This window comes from Linepithema humile, chromosome 1 (genome assembly GCF_040581485.1).
Source record: "Linepithema humile isolate Giens D197 chromosome 1, Lhum_UNIL_v1.0, whole genome shotgun sequence".
Taxonomy (NCBI): Eukaryota; Metazoa; Arthropoda; class Insecta; order Hymenoptera; family Formicidae; genus Linepithema; species Linepithema humile.
This window is the reverse complement of record NC_090128.1, coordinates 3,349,186-3,371,840: the sequence shown is the minus strand read 5'-3', so window position 1 is coordinate 3,371,840 and position 22,655 is coordinate 3,349,186. Positions and strand designations below refer to the sequence as shown.

Genomic DNA, 22,655 nt, shown 5'->3' with positions numbered 1-22,655 from the left:
TATAAGCGACATGCAGTAATTTCCTCTATGTAAATTTTCCAAAACGAAGTGTCTTTGTAATCATATTAAACTGGAAGCTGCTTGTAAGTTGATCTGTCTATTTGGCCATCTCTATCCACCTATTTCCGCAAGGACCTGACATCAGAACCACGACTGGCTCTAGTTGCACAAAGACCCCGGCGACGCGCTTGTTGAGCTCATTAAATCGCGCTGGCGACTTCGACAGCCTGATTATGCGCCTAACAGCGCCGCCGTGCTCAAGGGACGCTTGCGGGCGCGCCCCGACGCTTGTTCCGTGACGTTCAAATGGCTGATCCGTCGTTCTCTCGCCGACGGCGTGTATAGGGTATCCTGGACCTTGTCCTATTGATATTCTATGCGTCTCGCGGTTCCTTGATGAACTTTAAAATTAGATTTTCCTCAATTAAACGGTGATCCGATATTTTAAGACTCCATTAAACAGACGCGAACACGCACAGAAAAATTCTCGATTAAACTCGAAAGCTTTGATCGAAGAACAATTGTACAAAAATAAGATTTTACGTATTATTTTCAGAATAATTATTCTGAATATCTTAATGTTTGACATTAAATTTTGATTTCCACGGAATCGAACATTGGATCAGCGTTCCGTTAAAGTAAAGTGCACTTAACGCAGAAGTATTTTGAATACAATTGTGTCAACCGCCAGCGTATCGCTCGCAGGACATTCTCAGCGTGTTGCGCGGCGCAACAGGGATTACTGCATCTTCCGATGCGCGCGGTGTCGACGAATAATCCCGGCACTGCCGTCCGATACTGATGTTACGTGCACTTCAGGACCAATTCTCGCGTCGAGCATGCAAATTACGCCAAGTCCAGCCGAATCGGTCGAGATTCCCAGGAGCGTGACTGGACCTTCGCGAAAATGGCGCCGTCGGCAACAATTTCTGCGACAGCAAGACGGCGCACGGACGGAGGAACAAACGAACGGAAAGCGCTGAACGTGGCGGACGTGTTCGAAATTTTTTGCTTCCGACCGGAATCGCGCCAGGGATTGCGAAACAATTGTCGAAATTCTCCGATTGTTTCGCAAATTGAGTAATCACAATAATAGCAGCGAAATAATTAGCTCTGAAGGAACAATTGACTGAAGGGGGAGGGACATCTTTTTCCGCTCTCTCTCTCTCTCTCTCTCTCTCTCTCTCTCTCTCTCTCTCTCTCTCTCTCTCTCTCTAAGCCAGTATTTTCACTTTTCCGCCGGATAACATCCCATCTCGGAGTGCGAGCGCGAGGCAGTCACTGAAGATTCCCGCGGGACACTCGGAGATTTATCGAGGGAATCGGAACAAGCGCGATCAGAGGGACGGACAGTTGTTTATCGCGTCTTCGATCCGGCCCTTGAAAAATGTAAGGGACAGGAACTCTCATTGACTTTACGATGCGGGGCGCCTCTGAATCTACTCTCGGTGATAAGAGAGCTTCCGTCTCGCTCGCGCTGCCGCGTCCGCGAGTGGGAGAGCACGACGTGGTCGGCGAACGCCGACGCCGGAAGGAAGCAGGAGCGCGGATTCGATACCTTCTCTCGCTCGTGTCGGAGCACTTTCTTAAATTAGTTACAAGGCGGCTCTTTTTCCTCTTCTTTACGCCTCCCTCTCTTTCTCTCTCCCTTTTCTCCCCATCCCTCTCTCCTTTTTCTCCCTTCGCTCCTTCGGGTTGCTCCCGGAAGGCATCCATTGTGGCTTCCGTCCCGGTGAATAGTGGCCTCGTCCAATTACTTTTTAATCTCCCGCTACATCGCACCGGTCCGATATCTCCTCTCGATTATACAGTTTCCCTGCGGGAGTTACACGGGGTGTTCCAAAAGTATGGGGGAGGGGTTGCGCGGGGGACAGCGAAGCCCCGCGAAGCTCAAAGCTGACTCTGTCTTCTCAAAGAAAGAGTTTAATCGGTCCGGTAATTAGGGAGTTTTTTCATAACTCTCGAGAAATTGCGCCCATTTTTGGGCAAATTGAACGCTTCACATCCGTCACGGAACACGCAAAATAAAGCAATTATCCTTTTTATGGCAGTCAGATAAAAGCGGACAGAATTAATCAATATTAATTACCCTGAATTACGAGTGCGAGTGAATCGATTTCACAAATATTTGTCAGAGGGGGAGAAATTGATGGATTCGCCTGAATTCCCCCTGACTTTTCTCTCTCAAATTATTTTCGTGTTTTTTGTTTTTTTTTTTATTTTTATCGAAGCCCGATCGTTGTCCCAATTTCGTCCCAATTCCGATCGTATTATTTGCCGCGGTCTCTATCACAGCGGATTATAACTTCCTTTGATTACGCCCGGCTCCCTGGCGAACGGACCTCGACAATCTTTGTGAGAGAGAGAAAGGGAGAGAGAGAGAGAGAGAGAGAGAGAGAGAGAAAGAGAAGAAGAGAGAAAAAGAGATACATAGTCCAATTAAAAGTTTTTATTTATTTAACGCCCGTATCTCGGCGAAAAATATCGGGGATTTAGTTCGACGGCGTTCATCGAGTCGATAGGAACGTCAATCAGATCGAATGAATAAACGGCTGATCCGCGAATAATTTATCCGCGGAGAATATTTCGATGCGATCGCGCTCGCGAATTTATTTCTCACGAGAGCGGTCACTTCCGTTCCGAAAACGAATTAAGGCGAAAGCTAAAGGTAATAGACTAACGTTTAGATTTAATATTTCACGACGCCGCTTTCGGAGCAACCGCCTCCCGGTGTGTGGTTACTGAATTATGGTTTCACGTACAATTACCGGCGAAACTGGATTTTGCGGCCGGGATCGCGGCGAGTGTGCGAAGAGCGGGATCGTCCCTTACATTTCTCAGGCAAGTCCGGATAGAAGCGGCGATAAATAACTGTCCGCGTCCGATCGCGCGCGCGGGCGTGTATCACTTGTCTTGACCGGTCCCCGAACGACTTCCCTTGACGTTTATACATTGGGCGTGAAAAAAAGAAGTTCCGTAATACGAATCGCTTTATGTATCGACGATTTGTCCCCGTCGTCGAAGATCCGCCGGAGAACTCCCTCGCGTAATCGCGCGGTGGAACCCCATTCGACGGGTTTCGGCAGGAGACATTATGCGAAATTGTCTGCGGCCATGATGTAACAAATGGAGAGTATCGTCCGCTTATCGCCGGCACTATTGAACTTTCAAGTACGCGGTAGATATATTTTTTTTTTTTTTTTATTAACTTTTAGCAGATTTTTAAAATAAAAATGTTGAGGGGGGTGAAAACGTCCTCAATGTTTTTATTTAAAAGTTTTGTTTAAAAGGACAGTTCTTTACAAGCATATTTCGCTCTTCTCCTACTTTGTATCTGGAACAATTGCGTCCATTGGAGCACTGCATTATATTTTATATATTTTCGAGAGTGGTATAATATTTTTAACAGTACGAAACGTAGAGAACAAATTTAAAAAAATATCGTTTAAAAAGATCGTTAAAAAAAATACTGTTAAAAAAATATCATTTTTTAGGATATTAATGGAATACAGGTCAGAGGGTGGACATGTACTGTCCGAACGAGAGTTAATTTATTTCTCGTTTTTATTCTGATAATGCTCAATATAAATGTTATATATTTTATAGAAAGAAAAAAAAACAGCCACTTAACTGGTTTACTCAACGGCCATTGACTTTACGATTGCGGCTTGTAAATGCTCAATAGCCGCGGTAAAGCTGTGCGAAGCAATCGCGACGAGCGGTTTCTTTTTCTACGAAACAAAATTCCTTCTAGCATAAAATCGTATTTCACGATTTCCTCATAAGAATCGTTCGTTCATGTCGAGACCGCACTGTGCCACACAGAAAACAATTTTGAGCAGCTCGCCAATTGTTCGCGGATGGATCATGCGACACGTATTTCCGGCGAAGAACGACTCGCGCGGAATTGCAAAAATGTTTTGACCTCATGTTTAACGTACAACGTGTGCAAACGCGTCCCGTGTCCTCGAACGGCTTCTTTGATGTTGCCGTCACGAGACAGACGCGGTGGATAAGAGAGAGAGAGAGAGAGAGAGATTTTATTACGCTCTGAGACCGTGTGTCGCTGGAGGAGCATACTAAGATACTGCATGTACATACATATCAACACACAGGAGCGTGGAATTTACTGAAGTTAGCAGAAGCATAGAAGCGAAAAGATAGATAGCGTAATTGCATAAATATCTATATGCAGATTAAACGCGTATGCGACTGAAATTATGATTTATACAAAAATAGATCAGTTATAAATCTCAAAGAAATATGATCGTCTCTAATTGTAAGAAATAATTTATAAATCAGTGATCACATTGTCTAATCTATAGATATATCTGTGTCTAATTCAGATAAATGTGGTCATTTACTTATATAAATAGATTATATTGCAAGTTTGGAGAAATATAATTATCTCTAATGATACGAAGAGATAATTTATAAATGGACACATTATATTTAATAAATACGTCCAGATTAGATAATGCGGGCCGCTCGGCTATAAATAGATAATTTGTAAGTCTCGGAGAAATATAATTATCTTTAATTACGAAGAATAATTTATAGGTGAGCGGCCAAGTCTGTCGCGCAATTCGAAAAGTTTTCGGTCGAAGTACGTCTAATCGAGTCTCGCAGCGATGCACTTATTGAGAGGTACGATCCGGAAAATTTCTCACCGTTGGAAAATTAACGAGGAAATTTTGTCTACTGCTAGGATTCCTCATGGAGATGGCAGGATTTCTCATGGAGAGTGAACGATTGTTTTCCGTTCTGGTAAGCGTTCTAAAAGTGGATCGAATAGACCTCGTCGGATTCACCGAAGCGTTATCACGATGATCTACTTATGACTTATCATCTCTCGGCATTCTTCGGGAATCGCTCGGCGCTGCTCACCGATCGCGCACCCGCGTAATTATACTCTAAATCGATCGAGTGCGCGCCTCGAGGTTTCGAGAAAAGTTCCATTATTACGAACTTCGGAAACAATGTATAGAGTATCCTGCCAAGTTGCGTGCATCCGTGAAACTTGGCAGAATGTATACGAGATGGCAAAAATTTCAATTTCTATGGGAAGACGGAACGTCACGTTTTCATCTTTGAGCCTTTCGATTACAAGACATCAGAGGGATGAACGGAGCGAGACGGGGTGGAAGCTGGGACGCGGAAGCGGATCGAATGCGAATTAGATAAGTCTTCAAAATGTGCCGTCCGACGAAAGGCGTAAACCGAGGAAGGAACAGTCGATATCGCTCGCTCCCGTCGCGAGGGACAAGGGGTCGATAACGACATCTCCCCAAAGGCCATAGACCAGATAGGAAAAGAAGAAGCCCCGGAGGAGCCGCGGGGTAAGAAACGGCCGGAAGGGAGGAAGGAGAAAGAGAGAGACAGAGAGAGAGAGAAAGAGAGGGACTGGCTCCATTTGAAAACTTTCTTTATGGGTTACGTCGACTCGTAAAGTCCCGTGCGAATCAACTGTGGTCTCGACGAGATGGACGCGCGCCGGGCCGTTGCGGCTGACGAAAAAAGAACGAAGATCGCAGAGAAGATTAGATTGTTCATTCATGCTCAAGAAGAGCAAAGTACTGCGCGGAAAACGGTAGATTATTACAAACAGCGGGGGAATATATTTGAAATGTGAGTTACAGTAACTCGTAACTCCGTGATATTCTGCGCGAAAAAAATATTCGTGATGTCGTGCACATTCCATTAAATTCAAACATAAAAATGTTATTTATAATTTTGACGTACGAAGGCAAGAGAGCTTAGCGTGATGAGAGAAACGTAAACCAATGATTCTGATATATCTCGAACTGAAAGCTGTTAAATTAACGAAAAATTGAATATCATAAAAACGAATCTCGAATTTGTTCAGAAATTAATTATTATTTATTTCAATTTTAATTTATGCAAAATTTGTGATTATTCAACATTGTTTATCTTATGCGGAAAGAGTTGCAGAAGTAAATTTACAGAGTAAGAAACAATTTTGCGCTGTTGATAAAATTTCTCCTCTTTTTTTTTGAGAAAGAAAACGGGAAGTGGCTTTTACGGCGCAACTGGAAACTCTGTATATTTCTATATCCCTCCCGAGCGTGTTAAATTTCACCTAACAAGAAACCGATTGAATCCGTAAAACGACGACAGTCCGACATCGGTATGCGGAATGGATGTAATTTTGACGGTATGAGCGCGTATACTCACGGGGGTTAAATGGTACATTCAGCGCGCGAAAACTTGCTTCACTACCCCGGAAAAATCTTCCGCCGAGTGAAGCTAAGGAGCTAAGGGCAGCGCTCGTAATTGAGTCCCAGCGGGGAACTCCGCGCGGAGTCGCATAAGGACCAAGTACTTCCACGCGCAATACGCTCGCGTTCTAATTTCCCGCTCGCGACGTTACCTGGAATCGGTTGCACCGAACCGGGCGGCGGTGAAGAGCGAAGGGAAGAAGAGAAGGGTTTACGCGAAAGAAGCGGATTGCGACGTGGGCGGAGAGAGAAGAAACTTTACATGCCGCTTCGCGCAAAGAGCGCACCGTTTAATTTCCTGTTTATAATTCGCGACATCAGAATCGCTTAAAATAACCACGGCGAAGCCGAAGCTCGTCAGATCGCTTCCCGGGGAAACTGGAGCAAATTTCTAAAGAGGGTGGAAAAACCTTATTGAGAGCGGGAAGGATGAATAAGTTTTCTCTTCCCCGTCTCGCGCGCCGTCTCCCTTTATCTGCTGTACGCATAATTGTGCTACTTCATCGTTCCCTGTTATCCCGAATTCCATCGCAAATTTTGGGCGGAGTTAATGCATAGTTAAAAAGCTCTTTACGAGGATTATACGATTTCATCGAGTTTTCACGCGCTCTTGATGTTCCGGTAATAGTAATATTCAGATCAGCAGTTCACATCGTTATTGAAATTCACCCGGGATATTAAAAGCATAACCAGCGGCGCTTCGATAACGCAATAATGACAGAGCATTGGCTATGACGGTGGTGCAAAGTTTCAATCGCTATTTGTACGATCGCCTCGGAATACGTCCGACTGCGCCCTCCCGCGATGCATCCGGCGACTGTTGGGGTGATTCGAAACGACTTAAAACGACTCGATTCGCCATTGGAACGAGCGTCGATACAAGATTTCCGTCTCGGAGTTTTACGGCTGCCGAACCCTTTCGCTACGAGCTATTTAACCTTTCAACCTCTTCACGGACGTTAAACCTCCGCTAACCGACTTCCGGCGTGTCGGCCGACCGGAAGTCAACTGGCGTTTCTATCGCCGGCGACCGTAATAGAATCGTTCAAGTTTCTCACTGAAGAAGAAAGGTCTACGCGATTATTGGAAAATCTTGAGCGACTCTTTCTCTTTTCAACATTGCTAGCAGCAGAATGCTGTACTTCAGATTTCTTGAATCTTGTTTGTACACTTTTTGACAAAAAAGAAATCGCTGCACCACAAAGCGAGTTTCCTCAACCAGTGGAATAATGTATGTATTGTGTGGATAAAAAGATGAAAAAATATTAATTAAGAAAATCTGTGTCTCAAATGTTACAAATACTTTGTAAATCCAAATGTCACGGACTTGGAATTATTTTATTAAAATGCATCGATTTTGTTCTAAAACAGTGTACATCAAGAATATATATCTATATGTGACTATGCATTTTTGATTTCACAGATCTAATCATAGATACTTGGTTCTATAAAAATTCTTATCACAAATCTTTGATGTTTGATGTTTCTTTGATTTCAGTAATGTAGCTAATATAATGATTAAGCCGGTTTCTACATGTGTAATTAAGCAAATTCTTTATAATTAAGTAATTTTAGTTTCACAGAGTTTTAATTCTTTGTACTCTTTGAATAACACGTACATTATTGACCAGAAGTTTGAATAGATATAATTATATTACAGTATAAATACGGCTTTTATTCATTAATTTCTCTTGATGTCTGTGCGTTCAGAATAATAATGAAATATTTTGAATGAAGTATTAAGGATATAAACATTTTGATTAAAATGATATTAAAATCTTAATTTTATGGAGGATAATATGTATTGTAATAATACGGACATAAAAATAATAAATTCTATTTTAATAGATGTAAAACAATATTGCAGGTTAAAAAAACATTAAAACATTACTAACAAGAATATCCCGCATTTGTTAAGTCATTAAAGCTTGCAAAGAGGTTTTTTTTTGTTTGAGAAGTTTAAGATATAAAAATATTATTTTAATTTAATAAACCAATGTAGAGTAAATAAAAATCACTCTTTACATTACTGTCAGAATTCTTTTGTTACTCAAGATAAAAAAAAATAGTAATTATAGTATCGAGAATTTGTGAATCAACCATTAATGAAAAGTTTAATACACTAAACAGTATATTAAACTTTTCACGAATGGTCGATTCACAAATTCTCAATTTCACGGAGACGACATAAATTTTCGTAAATAATCCATACAAAATCTGATGTCAAGCAGAAAGGAATTAAACAAATAAACAACTCCTGTACCTCGGTGCGCTTTCGTCGTAACTTGTTCCAGTTCCGCGTGAATCATTTATATGCCGCTTTTATGGCGTTCGCATTAAAAATCACGACTTTACAATTTCCGCAGTCCGCGCAGTCATCACAGACGCGGCGCTTTACGTTCCGGGCTAGTTGGAAAGCTCACTTAGTTTTCGACTGCTCGATACAACAACCCTCCACCCCTCCCTTCCCGTCCTGGATTTAATATCCGTAAAGAGAGATAGGGAGGTTAAATAGCTTGTGACGCGGCAGGGGACGGGGAGGAAACGCCGTAAAACTCGGCCGACGTTTCCGCGTCGCCGAGAAATTATTACGAAGAATTTCCAGTCGTCGCGCGCGCGTAGCCGAATCTCCTGCGTTTCTATATCTTGTTGCTGACGGAACTTTTAACACTACAACGCCGTTAATTTGTCTTGTAATTTTTAGAGATAAAAGAATTGATTCTATATTGATTAAGGATCAAATCGCTGAAAAAAAATCGCGGTAGTTGCGAAACTCTACGCATCCGTCGCGTTTCTTTTTGCGCTGAGATTTTGTAAATAAAAAAAATTGTTGCAGTTCTCGTCAACATGTTTGTTCAATTTGTCAAATTTTGCGAAATAAATTTGCGTTCTAATATTGTAAGCGAGAAGTCGAGCGTGCAACGGTGTAAATACGTAATTTTATGTTAACGCGAAGCAATTTAACGCAAGCTCGCGCGGTTATTGTAATTCCGTTTGTTTACAAATTTGCATGTTACCTCTATCACGCGCGCGAAAGAGACCTATATTTTGTGAAATTACGAGCGAATATTGGAGAATTGCCGTAACAATGCACGTATATTCTCGTGTGACTTGTCGTAAGCAGTAATGCATTTTTTGAACACCGCTGATTCGTTAATTCTTTTCGACAATACTTTTAATTACTTCTAACGAAAGGGAAACGCCCGTTATTTTATCATTGTTTGTAGTTTGGAATTGAGGCATTGTTTGAAGCTGGCTTGATTATCATTTTTTGTAAAGCAATTTTTCTTAACTTATTCTTTCCTCTAGCAGCCTCTTTTTTAATATTGCTGAGTCTGAACAAGCCCCAACGAGATTCTTAAGTAGAATTCCCGGCGGTTTCCCCTTCATCGATCCAATTATCTTGCCGAGTGGTCGTCGTGCTTTTTTCGCGTTTCGTCCCTCGTCATTTGTCAGAATATTAACGCGGTCCCCGTCTACTTGAGCGACTTTCGCCGGGGTCGAATTTGAAAAGAGGATTCAAGACCTTTGGAGAAAGTTTTCTTAAATACGCACGAATTCCTTAAAAGAGTAACGGCCAAAAATCGTTCAATTATTTTCACGGTACGCGGAGAAGCATCTCTCGCGTCGCGACACATGGAGGTGATTCAGTCTGCCGTAAAGAGCGCCGAAGTGAAAGATTATCGACTGCGCGCGAGTTTCGCGATATTTCTCTCCGAAGCGAATCTCGCCGTTTTTCCGCAGTCGTGAATTTTACTTTTGCGCAGCATGTCGACTCTTCGATACAGACATTTCGATAAAATGATAAAGAATAATAACAAGATACATATCTGAAAATATACAATCTAAAGATCGCTAAAGATTGCGCATTTTAAAAAGGGTTATAAGCGACAGATATTCCTATTCTTCGTAAGAGCGAAAAGATCTGATTTAATTAAATAAAATTTCCGTCGAGTAATGGATGCGGCTGGAAATTTCGGTATCGCAACTTCGGAGGTGCGCTGAAGCAAAAGAACATTGATTATACCGAGTTTCGCCGCGAGTCTCGCGACATTTTCCTGCGGGCACCTTCGCCCGATCCGCACAGTTGTGGATTTCATTTCCACATCGTGAATTTTATTTCTGCTCTGAACTTTATTTCTATTATAAATTTTATTTTCGCGACTCACGCGCGGAAATATTTTCTTGAAATTGTAAAATAACAATAATACAGCACATACGCTCGCGCGTGACGAAATGCATCTGGGTTAAAAATATGTTGCAAAACGCCGGTGTACAATAAATGCTTCCATTGCGAATACGAAAGTATCTATAATGGATTTTATTCCCCCTATGAAATATTTATTATGATTTAGATTATCAGCTGTGATTAAACTTTCAGTTGCATTAGCCGCGAGCGGCTGTATTGCGCGCGCGCTAATATTATAGGATAACATCTCTTTCAATACATATTAAGCATGATGCCCGTGTTCAGTGTATCCGTACTTTATAATTAAAACTCCACCCGCGCCACATTAATAAAACGTCGGATTCATCCCCGGAGAATTATTCGCGAGAGGCGAGTACGTGTCATCGATTAGTGTCGTCGGAGCGACAAATAATCTCACTGTGCGCGCGATACCGAGCCGCAGCGTCACCCTGAATTTCAATAATTTCTCATTATCCAACGCTTTTGAAATCATTATTCCCCGCGTCTGCGATAAAGCGTACATCGTTATCTCCCTTTTGGCTATCGGTCCGAATCACGTATATCTTAGACTTACCTGCAATACGTAGATGCAGAGGAGGAAAACTTCTTATCTTGCTCCCTTTAAGTTTTCTCGGAGATCTCTCTTCGAAGATGCCGGATGTAAGCTACTTTGTAGCTTTCCTTTGTAATATCTGCGAGCAAAAATTCCCTCCTTGGCGTGTAACCAGGAAAGTCTCTGGCGACTCTTAAATGGCAATGGGACGGCAAGATGGAAATCATGAAATCATGGAATCACGAACAGCCGAACAGTGAAAATATCGCGAATTACGCGCGTATTTTCAAGTCGCGTTTGTTTCCTTCTTCTAAATCCCTTTATCCTGTCGCGCTTCTTTCGGGCGATTTCCCCCGCGAGCATACAATTTGCGAGCTACGCTGTAATCCTTGTGCGACCAGTTGAACATGTTTGCCGCAGAATTTCCCTTAAAATTCAGTCAAATATTGCTGTGTTACAAAAAATGCTATTGAATGAACACGATAAATAATTAACAGATCAAAGAATTGTAAAATTATCACATGACACTTGTAACACGACTGAGACGAATTAATTTCTAAAGTAAAGAATGTTTGATATAAGAATCAGTATTCTTGTCCCTTTGAAATTTGAATAATTCATTACTGAGATATCAACATACGAAATTTAATTCACGAGTTAAAAAGTTGGAAACGAGTTCGGAAGCGAAATATCACAAAGTGAACTTTACAGTTAGAAAACTGACGAATTGACCAACTATCGTAACAATTTCTGTACTCTGCTGATACGGAAACTTCTGCGAAATAGATATCTTTCGCAATTTTACATCACATCGCGATACCTGTCGGCTGGAATCGCTCATGAAGGACGGCTTATGTAATTCTTCCCTCCAAGAACTAAAAAGTAAAAATGGGAAGAGGGGGCGTCGCGGTGGAACCGCGCGCAAGAAGAAAAACCGGGCTTTAATACAAAAGCTATCTTTATTCCTTTAATCTCATATCAGTCGTGAAAAATCCTTCGCTACATCCAAAGTACATACGACATGTGCAGAATCGAATACATTACGTTATACACGGTAATACAAATCGTATTGCTCAATCGTTCGGAACATCGTGTATACCTGAAACTGTATGCGTGTGTCAGAGTGTGAGTATACGTGTGTGTGTGTGTGTGTGTGTGTGTGTGTGTGTGTGTGTGTGTGTGTGTGTGTGTGTGTGTGTGTGTGTAAGTACGTAAACGAGGATGTACGTGTGTGCGTCTGTCCGTGATTGTGTATGCGTGATTGTGTCTGCGAGCGTCGGCGAGTCGTAACTCTCCGCGGGAGTTTTACGGTCGAGAAAAGGAGGGTGGTTTACGCGGAAGAGGAGAGGGGGGGAGGCGGAGCGGCAGGATGGGTGGTTTCGAAGGAGATCGATTCAAGTGTGGCTTCGGCCCTCATTTTCCGTGTATACTTAATGTTATCTTTCTTCTTTCTCTCTCTCTCTTTCACGCTCTCTCTTTCGCACTATTTTTCACTATCTTCCCGTCATACACACACTCCCGTCATAATCGACCTCGCAGCGTGAGAATTTATACACTCCATATTCGCCACTGAATATTCTTCTTCTAAGACACCCTGTATAAAAATCGAGTGAATAAGATCCCCGTGTTTGCGCGCTGCTCTACACTGTTATGAATAGCGATTGATCTTTTCTGATTTGTTTTCCATAGAAAGCTCTCTCCGTGAGACGAGAGATCGATGTGGCGTTGGGAGAATTTTTAATGCGAAATACCGATACATGCAAATGTATTAATTTAATATAATATACTCTCCCGATAGTCCCGGAAGGGACGTTTTCCATTTAACCGGAAAGCTCCCACACCCCGTCCCCGCCCCGTCGCTAGCCCTTAACTTCTGACGTGCATACCCGACGGGTGGAGTTAGCGGGAGTTTCGTCGGGCGGCTGATTAATGCATCGACGTGTGATTACATTTACCGGAAAGCATCGTGGCAGCGCGTTGTGAATGTGAGGGAAGTTAATAGGGCGGGCCGCTTTCCTCGCGAGATTTTCCTCGCCGGCGTGAATGTTTCACCGCTCGCGAGCGAGCCGGCGCGAGAGGAAAGCCGATTAATATTCACGACCGATCTCGGGACGCTAAGCCTTTATATGATGAAATTCCGCGCGTATGATTTCCTTGCGAAATTTAATTCGACCGATTTATCAGAGCGGAATTTTGTTTCAGAAGTGTTTCCCATCTGCACCGAAAATATTGAAAAGTCGCGAGAATTGAAAAATTGGAGATTCCGCGGAAAGATAACTCCGTTCGCGTATAATTTCCTTATGAAATACAACGCAAAAATGTATCTCGTGTCTCAACGGATTCTCGAGGAAAATCCGAGAAAGCTTTCCATAAAAACCGAGATCGTTACCGAACGGACCTGCGGCCACTATTATAATTAGCGCGCACACAGGACGAAAAGAGAATAAATAAGAAGCGAAAAGGGATTGAACGGAAAAAGAGAAAATGTGTTTCACTCAAACGAGCCGCAAACGAGCGAATGCAATATCGCCTGCGAGCAAGATCGTTAAACTTCGCTACTGTTTTTCTTGTTCCAACGTTTAACTGCTGCTGGCTCGTCAATTCGACAAAAATAAATACACACGAAGGAAGCGACAGATTTCGCAATGATAAATTTTTATCTACGAAAAAACGATCTGAGAGGATGGCGTCGAAGTGGAAACATAAAAACCGAAAATTGTCGTTTGGATTTTTTCGCTAGAGAGAAATTGTTTTGAATGTGTTGCGTTTGAATTTTTCTTTTCGCCGGGCTTTAATCGATGCGAATAAATATGCATGAGGCGCCTAGAAAAGTGTATAAAAAATTTTCACGTATGGAAAATATGATTTGAAAAAATCGTTTCTCTTTAAAAGAAACGCCGACGTAAAATCGTCAAAACATTTGTTTCTGGTTACTTTAATGTATTAAATGAAATAATTACCTTTAAAATGTGCTCTCCTCGAGGAAATACGTTGCATTTTCTCGCAGAATTTAACTCGATTTAACGATGTTATTCATTGAAATTGCAGGCGAGGTCTTTTGAGAAAGTTCTTTAAGAAGGTCCTTTAAGGAAATGGCGATTAAATGCAAGGATGTGCGATTCCTAATTATTTAATTTCCGAAATACTTCTCCGCACTTAAAATGCGATGTTTAAACGCCTGGCTGATATTTCGTGTATTTTTCTTTTACTTCGCAAGGTTGAGAAATAACGATGCAAAATTTCTAAAAAATAAAAATAAAACACATTATAGGAGGAATATTTTGCAGAACAATCTTGATGAAAGCCCTCGCACTTTTCAAATTTAAATCTAATTAAACCACGTTCACGATGGTTTTAGTACGATCGCATACATTTTCGTCGCGTTTTTGTCGAAAACACGGCCTAATGGCACATCCATTCATGGCAGATTAATTGAAATTCGCAAAATTGACCGCGCGCGTCGAAGTTATTCTCGTTAGCAAGCTCGTTTAAAAAGTTCTAATTAAATGAAACGACGAATGCGGAACTCTCTTTGCAAAATTTCGTCACTGCGTAAAATTGCGTTTGCTTCTAAAACTCGATATTCGAAAGTCGCCTATCCGCCGACAACGTTACATGATCAAGTTTAAATGAACATTAGTTATTATGTATAATTTTTACATTTACAACAGAAATTTTGCAATTGTCTGTTTTTAAAAGCTAAATATTTATATTCCATTAAAAGATAATTTCAATTTCGACATGTTACCCGGCAGCTCTTTTCTACGTTACTTTATTAATTTGCTTGTGAAAATGGTCGATTTTAATTTAATTTAAAACAGTCAATTTTAGTTTACTAAAAATAAACAATTTACCAAAACAATTTTTATTTCTCTTCGTAATGCAAACCTATGTTCATGTTTCCTTGCCTAAAAAATCATTTTTGTTTCGTTTAAAATTTCAACAAAATGTAGATAAATTAGTTACCTTGAAAGAGAATGAAATATTATGCGCGAAGACAAATTTCGTGTTATCTCAAGGATGAAGCTTAAAGGACGCAGGCAGGATTCTATATCCCTGCCAGTCGCCAGACTGGAAGGCAAACACTGTTCATCCGTGAATCGCGTCGTGATTACGGCGACGGAAAGGAAACCAGTTTCCTCGTCGCCGGGTACTTCCGACGATGAAAGGACGCCCGGCACCCTTTCTCGGGACGCATTCTTCCGTCACATCCGGCGCCACCTTGCACTTATGATAATTCGTCATTAGCCCATCAACATTTTCTAAATCGTCGGGACTCGCGAGCTTTGCTGACGCGGAGCGTTATCAAACCTCAGTTCTTTCTCTCGTCGTAACAATGCCATTTAACGTTCCCATTCTATTTCACGTTTATTGGCTATACGTCGGTCGATTTTATTTGAGGACGAAGCCAGCACGAATCGCAATCTCGAAGACACCTGTGAAAAATAACTACTTTCACCGATTCTTGTTCCTTAGTGTTTTAGTCGCGCCATATAATATGTATATATCTATCTGTGTCATGTGTATATATATTTATATATATATATATATATTCATATGTATATAGATGTACAGAGTGTCTCGGAAAAGATGTATACCATTCCCTCGAATAGAGATTAAATTGCAAAAATTTCCTATAATAAAAAATCTAATTACACAACAAAACAAACAAATAAGGAAATTAAAATTTAAATAAAAATATAAGCGACAAAACAACGGGCGAAAACACAATTTAAATAAACCAATAAAAAAAAAAACTCATAATGTGTGTGTGTGTGTTGAAAGTTTCCTGAAATAAAAAGTTTTCATAATTATTTTAATATTAAATTAAAACTTTTCAAGACCATTAAATATAAATGGTTTTTGAAGGTAAATTTTAAACCCGTTAAAATCTTTTGCCGAATCCTCTGGTACACACAGTTTTCGGAGCACTCTGTACGTTCAACGGTCTCTGTACATCAGGTCGAGCGCCAGTGCGGCCTCCTAATCTCGCACAGTTCGCCAATCTTAAACACCAAGTTAACATTATTATCACTACAGCAGAATTCGCTACAACTGCGTCTCCGCCTGAAACACCAGGATCGAAAGTCCTCGATCGAAATTAACAATACAACTGTCGATACATCTGTCCTTGTAAGTCTAAAACCAAATGCTGTCGGTGGGTGCGAGGATGTCTTGAGCAGATTTTCGGATCACTATCACCCCGTAGAGCGGGATGTAAACGCTGTTTTCAACCCTAAACAATACCAGAGTAATCCAAGAGACGTCAATAATGACCGAAGCGCACACTTCTATTATTACACATTCAACGAACAATAATAAACGTCATATGTTTTCCGATATTACTCGTTTGAAATTCGGCAAAACGATTTTCGAAAAATCTGTCACAAGAGAGATACAGCAAACCATAAATGTGAACATCCTCAAATATTTATATTATTTACGATTAAAAGGCTATAGCGTCCTCTTTTATTATCGTTATATCTTTATCGGTCCGTTCTGCAATTATCGGTTCGTCGCAGCCGATTAAAACTTTCCGGGGTCAACATGAACAATTAAACTTAATTAATTTCACATTTTCTCAGCGAGTCTCCTCCTCGTCCAAAAGAGGAGCCGCTTTGAGCACCAGTCACGTTCTTACTCGCCACGTTGAAAGCGCGTCTTCCCCGAGACGCGTTTCACTCGATCGAGTCCGCCAAACATTTATCTATCACTTTAAGGATCAGTCACGCCATCTTGGTTCCTTTTCAGCGCGACCGAACGTTTCTCCTTGGAGCGCGTCCAAAGGACGTCGTCGTATTTCACCAGTGCGCGACACGCCGTTTAAATAAATCCGCCCGCCGTTTTGGTGTCCGAAAAAGCACTCTCCGCATTTTAAACGCGATCCGCGTAAATTTTTCGGAGTCGATTTCCCTCGAACGCGCAAGCGCGCGACTCGCGTCGTTCCAGACGCACGAGCATTTGCATCGTCCTTCTCGAGTCTGACGAGAGTTGCGCGTCGCACCGACGTTCGGGACATGCCTTCTGATTAATCTATTACGTCCCCATACAGCGCCAAGACGAGTCCTTTGTTCGCGCCGTTTCTCGGCGGCCCTGTTCCGCCAATCACATCCTGGACCCTGTTATCCTCTGCGAATTAATCTGGTAGCGTGACGAGGACAGATTTCCTCCTTAACGCTGGTAATTCGGCTTGCCCGCAGCTTCGTTAAGATCTTCATGCTTGACGCGCGTGGGAGAAGATTGTAAAATTATTCGAAAATTTATTATGTAAACGTGCGGATGAATCATCGTTATTCCTGTCGATAGTTCGATATATTGAGCAAAAAGAATGCGGGCAGATCTGTTTTCTTGAATCGTGATGATTGTTTCGTCAGCGACACGTATAAGAATTTGTGTAAGAAAATGATTTTCTTACATTCCAAACAATATTAAAGTAGTCAAAAGTTATTCATATATATATATATATATATGTTCAATATTTTACTTACTTTTAAAATTAATTCGTTATCCCAAGATAAAACTGTTTCGTAAAAATGTAGACAACGGCTTCTTCTTCGACAATTCCCAAGAAAATTGTGCACGATTGTTAACACTATTTTTCTTTTTTGGTTTCTTGCCTTTAAAAAATTTCAATTATGGCGGTTTCCAGAAATAAATTGTTCAGTCTAAAACATTCTTCCTTCGGGATAAATTCACGAGAAGAGAACTGAAACTCACAAAAAAGCGAACGATACGTCAGTCTTATTCACTTATTATATCCAGAATATATCTCCCACGCTTTTCAGAACCGACGATTATTCACCTCGTCGTCCACTGGCCATTTTTCAGACGTCCATAGCGTCTCCTACGTAGCCCTCGTCGGGACTCTCTGGGTGATTCGGCGGTTGAAGCTCCTCTGCTCTTGCGGCGGCCGCAGCCGCAGCCTCGCGGGCAGTTTTACTGAGCAAGGATCGCGGCGATAAGGGGGTGGTCTCGCCGCGATAGGCCGCCGGAGGTGACGGTATGAAGGGTACTTCCGGAAAGACGGCGATCGGCGAGACCGGCGATTGTAGAGGCAGCTGTTGCTGGATCGGTTGCTCGACCGGCTGGATCGCCTGAATCGGTTGAATCGGCGACGGCATCGTCTGCTGCGGTTGCTGCTGCTGAAGTTGCTGATGTTGATGCGTCGGATAGGGGTAGCCCTCGGCAGTGTACCTGGCGTCGGTTCGCGACAACACAGGATCGTATCCCGGCGATCTCGCGAGGAACTCGGCCTCGCGCGAGTATCTTGCGGCCGGCGCGGCCGCCGAGCCGGGCTCCGTCATCCGCGTGCGGAGCCTCGGCAGCGTGCTGGCGGTGCTAAAAGAGATCTTGGGCAGGCCAAAGTTCAACGGATAACCATCCTGGTCCAGATAACTCATCTGCGGCAGGACCGGCGGCGGTCGCAGATCCGGCTGCAGCGGATAGCCCGAATCATATTCTAGGATCTGCCGGTCGACACCGCCGGCGCGCTGATGATGCCGCCCGTACAGCTGGCCGTAGCCCACTTCAGTGCTCTCGGGCACCTCGTTAATTAGATCCGGTTCGGTCAGGTACTTGGCGACCGGACTTGCCACTCGATACGCGTCCCGGTCCGGATTGTTTCGCGAGTGCTCGCGGCGCTCGAGGGTGGCCGCGCGATTGATCTCGCGCTCGGTGTAGGAAACCATCTGCTGATGCTCCAAGCCGATCAGGCTGCCGTTGCCTTTTCGGCAAGTGCCGCCGCCGCCGCCGCCGGCGGTGTCCTTCGTGATCGGCATCACCGATTTGCTCTGCGTCACCAGCGCTTTCGAGTTGCGCTTTCGGTCGCGACGGCGTTTCTTCGCGCAGTAGATCACGCTGCCCACGAGGCAGCCCAGCGCCAGAAGTGTGCCCACCAGCGCGCCGGCGGCTATCGCGGCCACGTAACCGGACGCGGGATTGTCAGATGGTGGCTCCACGGTGGTTTTCTCACGGAAGAGCACACGCAGGGAGAGATTTGCTTCCACGAAACCCGCGCTGTTTTCCGCAACGCAACCGTACGTGCCCTCGTCGAGCAACTCTACTGAGTAGAGGAACAGCGTACTGCTCATGTTGGTCCCGCCACGTTGCCGGTAGAAGTATCTGCAACAGATCCAGGAAAAATACAGTTTGATACGAGACGAATATGCCTGCAGCTTCGATCGACGCTCCGTAATTATCGCCAAATACTGGCAATAAGAGAAATTAATTAATTATTGAATTTATGTAAGAAGTTGAAACGTTTCTTTATAATAATCAATTTTTCAATATTGAATTATAAAACGCGGTTATTCGTGCGTCAAATTTCGCATCTGTAATATTCGTAACTTTGAAACTTAAAACTGTGTTTTACATTACGAATATTATTTTTTATATTATAAATCTATTTTTCTCTAGTGTTCTTCTTTTTCGCACTGAGTTTTAGATGATGGAATATTTCAACTCTTACTCAAATTTTCTTTGACTATTAATAATTAGATCTAAAATACGTTGCAAGATTCAATTACTTTGAATATGTGGTGGCATCGTTCGTCACGGAGTCGTTCTCGTTCTGCAGCTCGCACGGTACTTTGTTGAATGACCAGGTGACCTTGGCGGTCGGCACCGCGTAAACCTCGCATTTCAGAGTGACATTCTCGCCCTCGTAGACCTCTAAATTGTTCTGAAGTTCGATATGCGGCAGGCAGGCCAGATCGTTAATTTTGAGACTCTTAATTTGTCTGCCTTGCAATTTCTCCGGAACGCCGCAGACCGGCTCGGACTCTTGCGGCGCCGTCGAAGCCGAATCCTTCAGCCAACCCTGCATAGATCTGAGCCTACAGTCGCACTGCCACGGGTTGTTGTGAAGAGTCAGGCCGCGAAGATTGCTACCCAGCGGCAGAGTGTAATCGGGCACACGAGTGAGTCGATTGCCGTTCAGCCGTAACCACTCCAGCGAATCGAGACCCTCAAAGGCGCCCCGTTCGATCTCTTCGATCTCGCACTGACTAATCTCAAGATTAGTCAATTGGGTGAGCTTGCGGAAAGCGCCCTGTCGTATCTTCCGGATCCGATTGCCGTTCAGTATAAGCCGCATCAGGTTCGAGCAGAACGCGAACGTGTCCGTAGGCACATCCTCGATCAGATTCTCAGATAGATCGAGTTCGACGAGGCCGACCAGACCGACGAACGCCTCGGCGGCGATCTGACTGATGTGCGATCGGCTTAGATAAAGACGCTGCAAATTGGTCAGGCCGAGCTTGTGGAAACACTCCGCCGGCAGGTTCATCAATTGATTGTCCGATAGATCGAGCACCTGCGTTTCCTCCTGCGCGCCCATCGGCAGTCCGTTGAGGCCGCGGTTTGCGCACTCCACCCACTGCTTGCCGCCCTTCCACTTGCACGCGCACATGCTCGGGCAGTCCTTCGCCGCGCCCGCCACCCAGGATAGCAGCAGCAGCAACATCGCCCCGAGGAGGACAACCCTCCGTCGCCAGGCGGCCGATGCGATCGAGCACATGGCGCACTCTCATCGGGCGATAAACCCTCCCCCTTCCCCGCTCCTCTCCCTCGTCCGCCTATTCTTCCTCTCTTTGCGATCGTATTCTTCCCGTCCGTCCCCTATCGCATTTTTCGCTGACCTATGCCGCCCGCACGCGCTGGACCCCTCGGCGTGGCTGACGGGGAATTGCGGTGCTTCGATCGCGTCGATGGAACGGCGAGTGCGAGACCGCTGGCGACGTCATCAGCCTCGCACGCGACCGACAGGCGAAATTCTGCAACAACAAGATGATAGAAATCGGTGAGTCACGATATATTTCGGATTTCGACGTGTTCGAATTGAACAACGGACGGGCACGGGCGCGCGTGCGAGTGGATGGAATGATTCGCGAGAGACGTTACGACGGATTTCCGAGTAATTGAGTTTAAATGTTGTAAACTTGGGAATTAACTCACGCGCAACCAGCGGCGACCATTTTCGATCTTAACGAATTCCGTAATCCGGGCCGCATCACGCGCCTTGTTTCGAGTGGGAAGCCATTTCCGCCCGTAAATTTTTTATCAGCCCGGCGGCACCGACGACAATCGATTACGGGATTTCGCCTCTCCCGTGGGGTTTCGCCTCTCCTTCGCGAACGAAAGGGCTATTAAAGTCCCCAGCTGGAGATCAGGACTTGCCCGCAGAGTCTCGAGTCTCCCGTGGAAAAACAGTCGCCGTCGCGGCGCGGAAACTGCCGAATCCCTGGCAAGATGGTCTCACCGGGGTGCTTCCGGCATAGCGCGAGATGCAGGTTGAGAGAGAGGATAATAAATTCCACGAAGAGAGGGTGTGTATCCCGGGAGAGGAGAGGCGAGGATGTCGTGAGGAGAAACACTCCCGATATCAGGATATCGGAATATCGAGCGCGCCGCCCGTGCAGCGCGGCATGCAAACCTTCCGCTCTCCTTCGTGGCTTTATCCCGTGCGACGTAGCCTTTCTTCCGTGGAATGCAAAGGACGGGGAATGGTCTTGAGAGATATTGCCGATCCCGAATGTTTCGAATCCAATATCAACTGACCCCCGCTGCCCCCCTTCTCCTCCTCCTCCTCCCACCGCCAACCCGTCGAACTAGTGAGTCGCGGATTTTTCTTTTTTTGCAACTGCGTCTTTAAAAGTCGCTGCGCCGAGAGCGATGTGGAAAACGCGAACGTTGCAGATACAATCTTGACAGACCGCTCGACAGTTCACGTAATATCACGTGTCACGTGTAACTTGCCTTATCGGCGAAACAGGTATTTCTGCTTAGCGCACAAATCTGCTATTTAATTCCAGTTGCAATCATTTATAACTGTATCAAACTCTGTAAGTTAAGAAGACACATACGGCATATTACAAAAAAGAATTTAGAACTTATTGTTAGAAAATAGGCAGCACTTATTAAATTGAATAAAACGCTTGAACAATATAGATAAAAAAGTCAATTTAAGAAATAAGAGAGATTTTCTGAGATAATATAAATCACTTGCTGCATTCTTGCGTAGATCCATACAATTTTTTTATTTGAATAGATTTCTAGAATTTTTTTGTATATATAAAAATAAGATCATCTAAAGTAAATTCACGAGATATTTTATATTCCAGATATTTTGTTTTATTATATTTTGATTTAGATATAAAATATCTCTAAATTTTAGATCTAAATGTTAGAGATATTTTAAAATAAATATCTCTAACTATTTAGATATAAATTCTCTAATTTTGCTTGGTTTAATGAGTATTATTTACTCTCTAAATCCCAAACTCTTATTTAACTCCCTGTTTATCGCAATATTTAATTTTAGACAAACGCTAATTTTCTGAATTTGAAATTATCTTAAGTAGCAATTGCAAATACCAGACTATTTATAAGTCGAAATCACGATCGGGTCACGTTCTTTTCATCGCGCACTCGCAAATTATCGTCGTGCCGCTTCCCTCTGTGCATACCCGATGTCGTGTAAACGTGAATTCGCATAAATGAGAATCTCATGAAGCAAGAATCGCGCGCGGAAAAACGCGAGAAGACGCAAAAAACGACGGCGACGCTGTAGCTTCGTTCGTTCATTCGTTCGTTCGTTCGTTCATTCGTTCGTTCCTTTCGCTTTTTCGCGCTCGCCCTCGGAATCGCGAGCTCGTTTAGTCGGCAACGTTTTCAT

At 43.5% G+C, this 22,655-nt stretch overlaps 1 protein-coding gene across 9 annotated transcripts in view; it reads right to left on the bottom strand.

Moving 5' to 3' along the window:
* Nucleotides 1-10,166: 10,166 nt before the first annotated feature.
* Nucleotides 10,167-22,655, bottom strand: part of kek2 (kekkon 2) — a 130,682-nt gene continuing 118,193 nt past the window's right edge. For 5 of the 9 annotated variants that reach the window (XM_067357468.1, XM_067357479.1, XM_067357464.1 and 2 more), the window contains 2 exons: nucleotides 19,507-20,754; nucleotides 11,922-19,102 (listed from right to left, as the gene is read on the bottom strand). In XM_067357468.1, coding sequence (XP_067213569.1) covers nucleotides 17,806-19,102; nucleotides 19,507-20,498 — 2,289 coding nt within the window. In that variant the 5' untranslated portion in view covers nucleotides 20,499-20,754 and the 3' untranslated portion in view covers nucleotides 11,922-17,805. Of the gene's footprint in view, nucleotides 11,409-11,921; nucleotides 19,103-19,506; nucleotides 20,755-22,655 lie in introns of those variants that run through there. The other 4 variants (XR_010890801.1, XR_010890802.1, XR_010890800.1 and 1 more) reach the window with 4 other exon arrangements.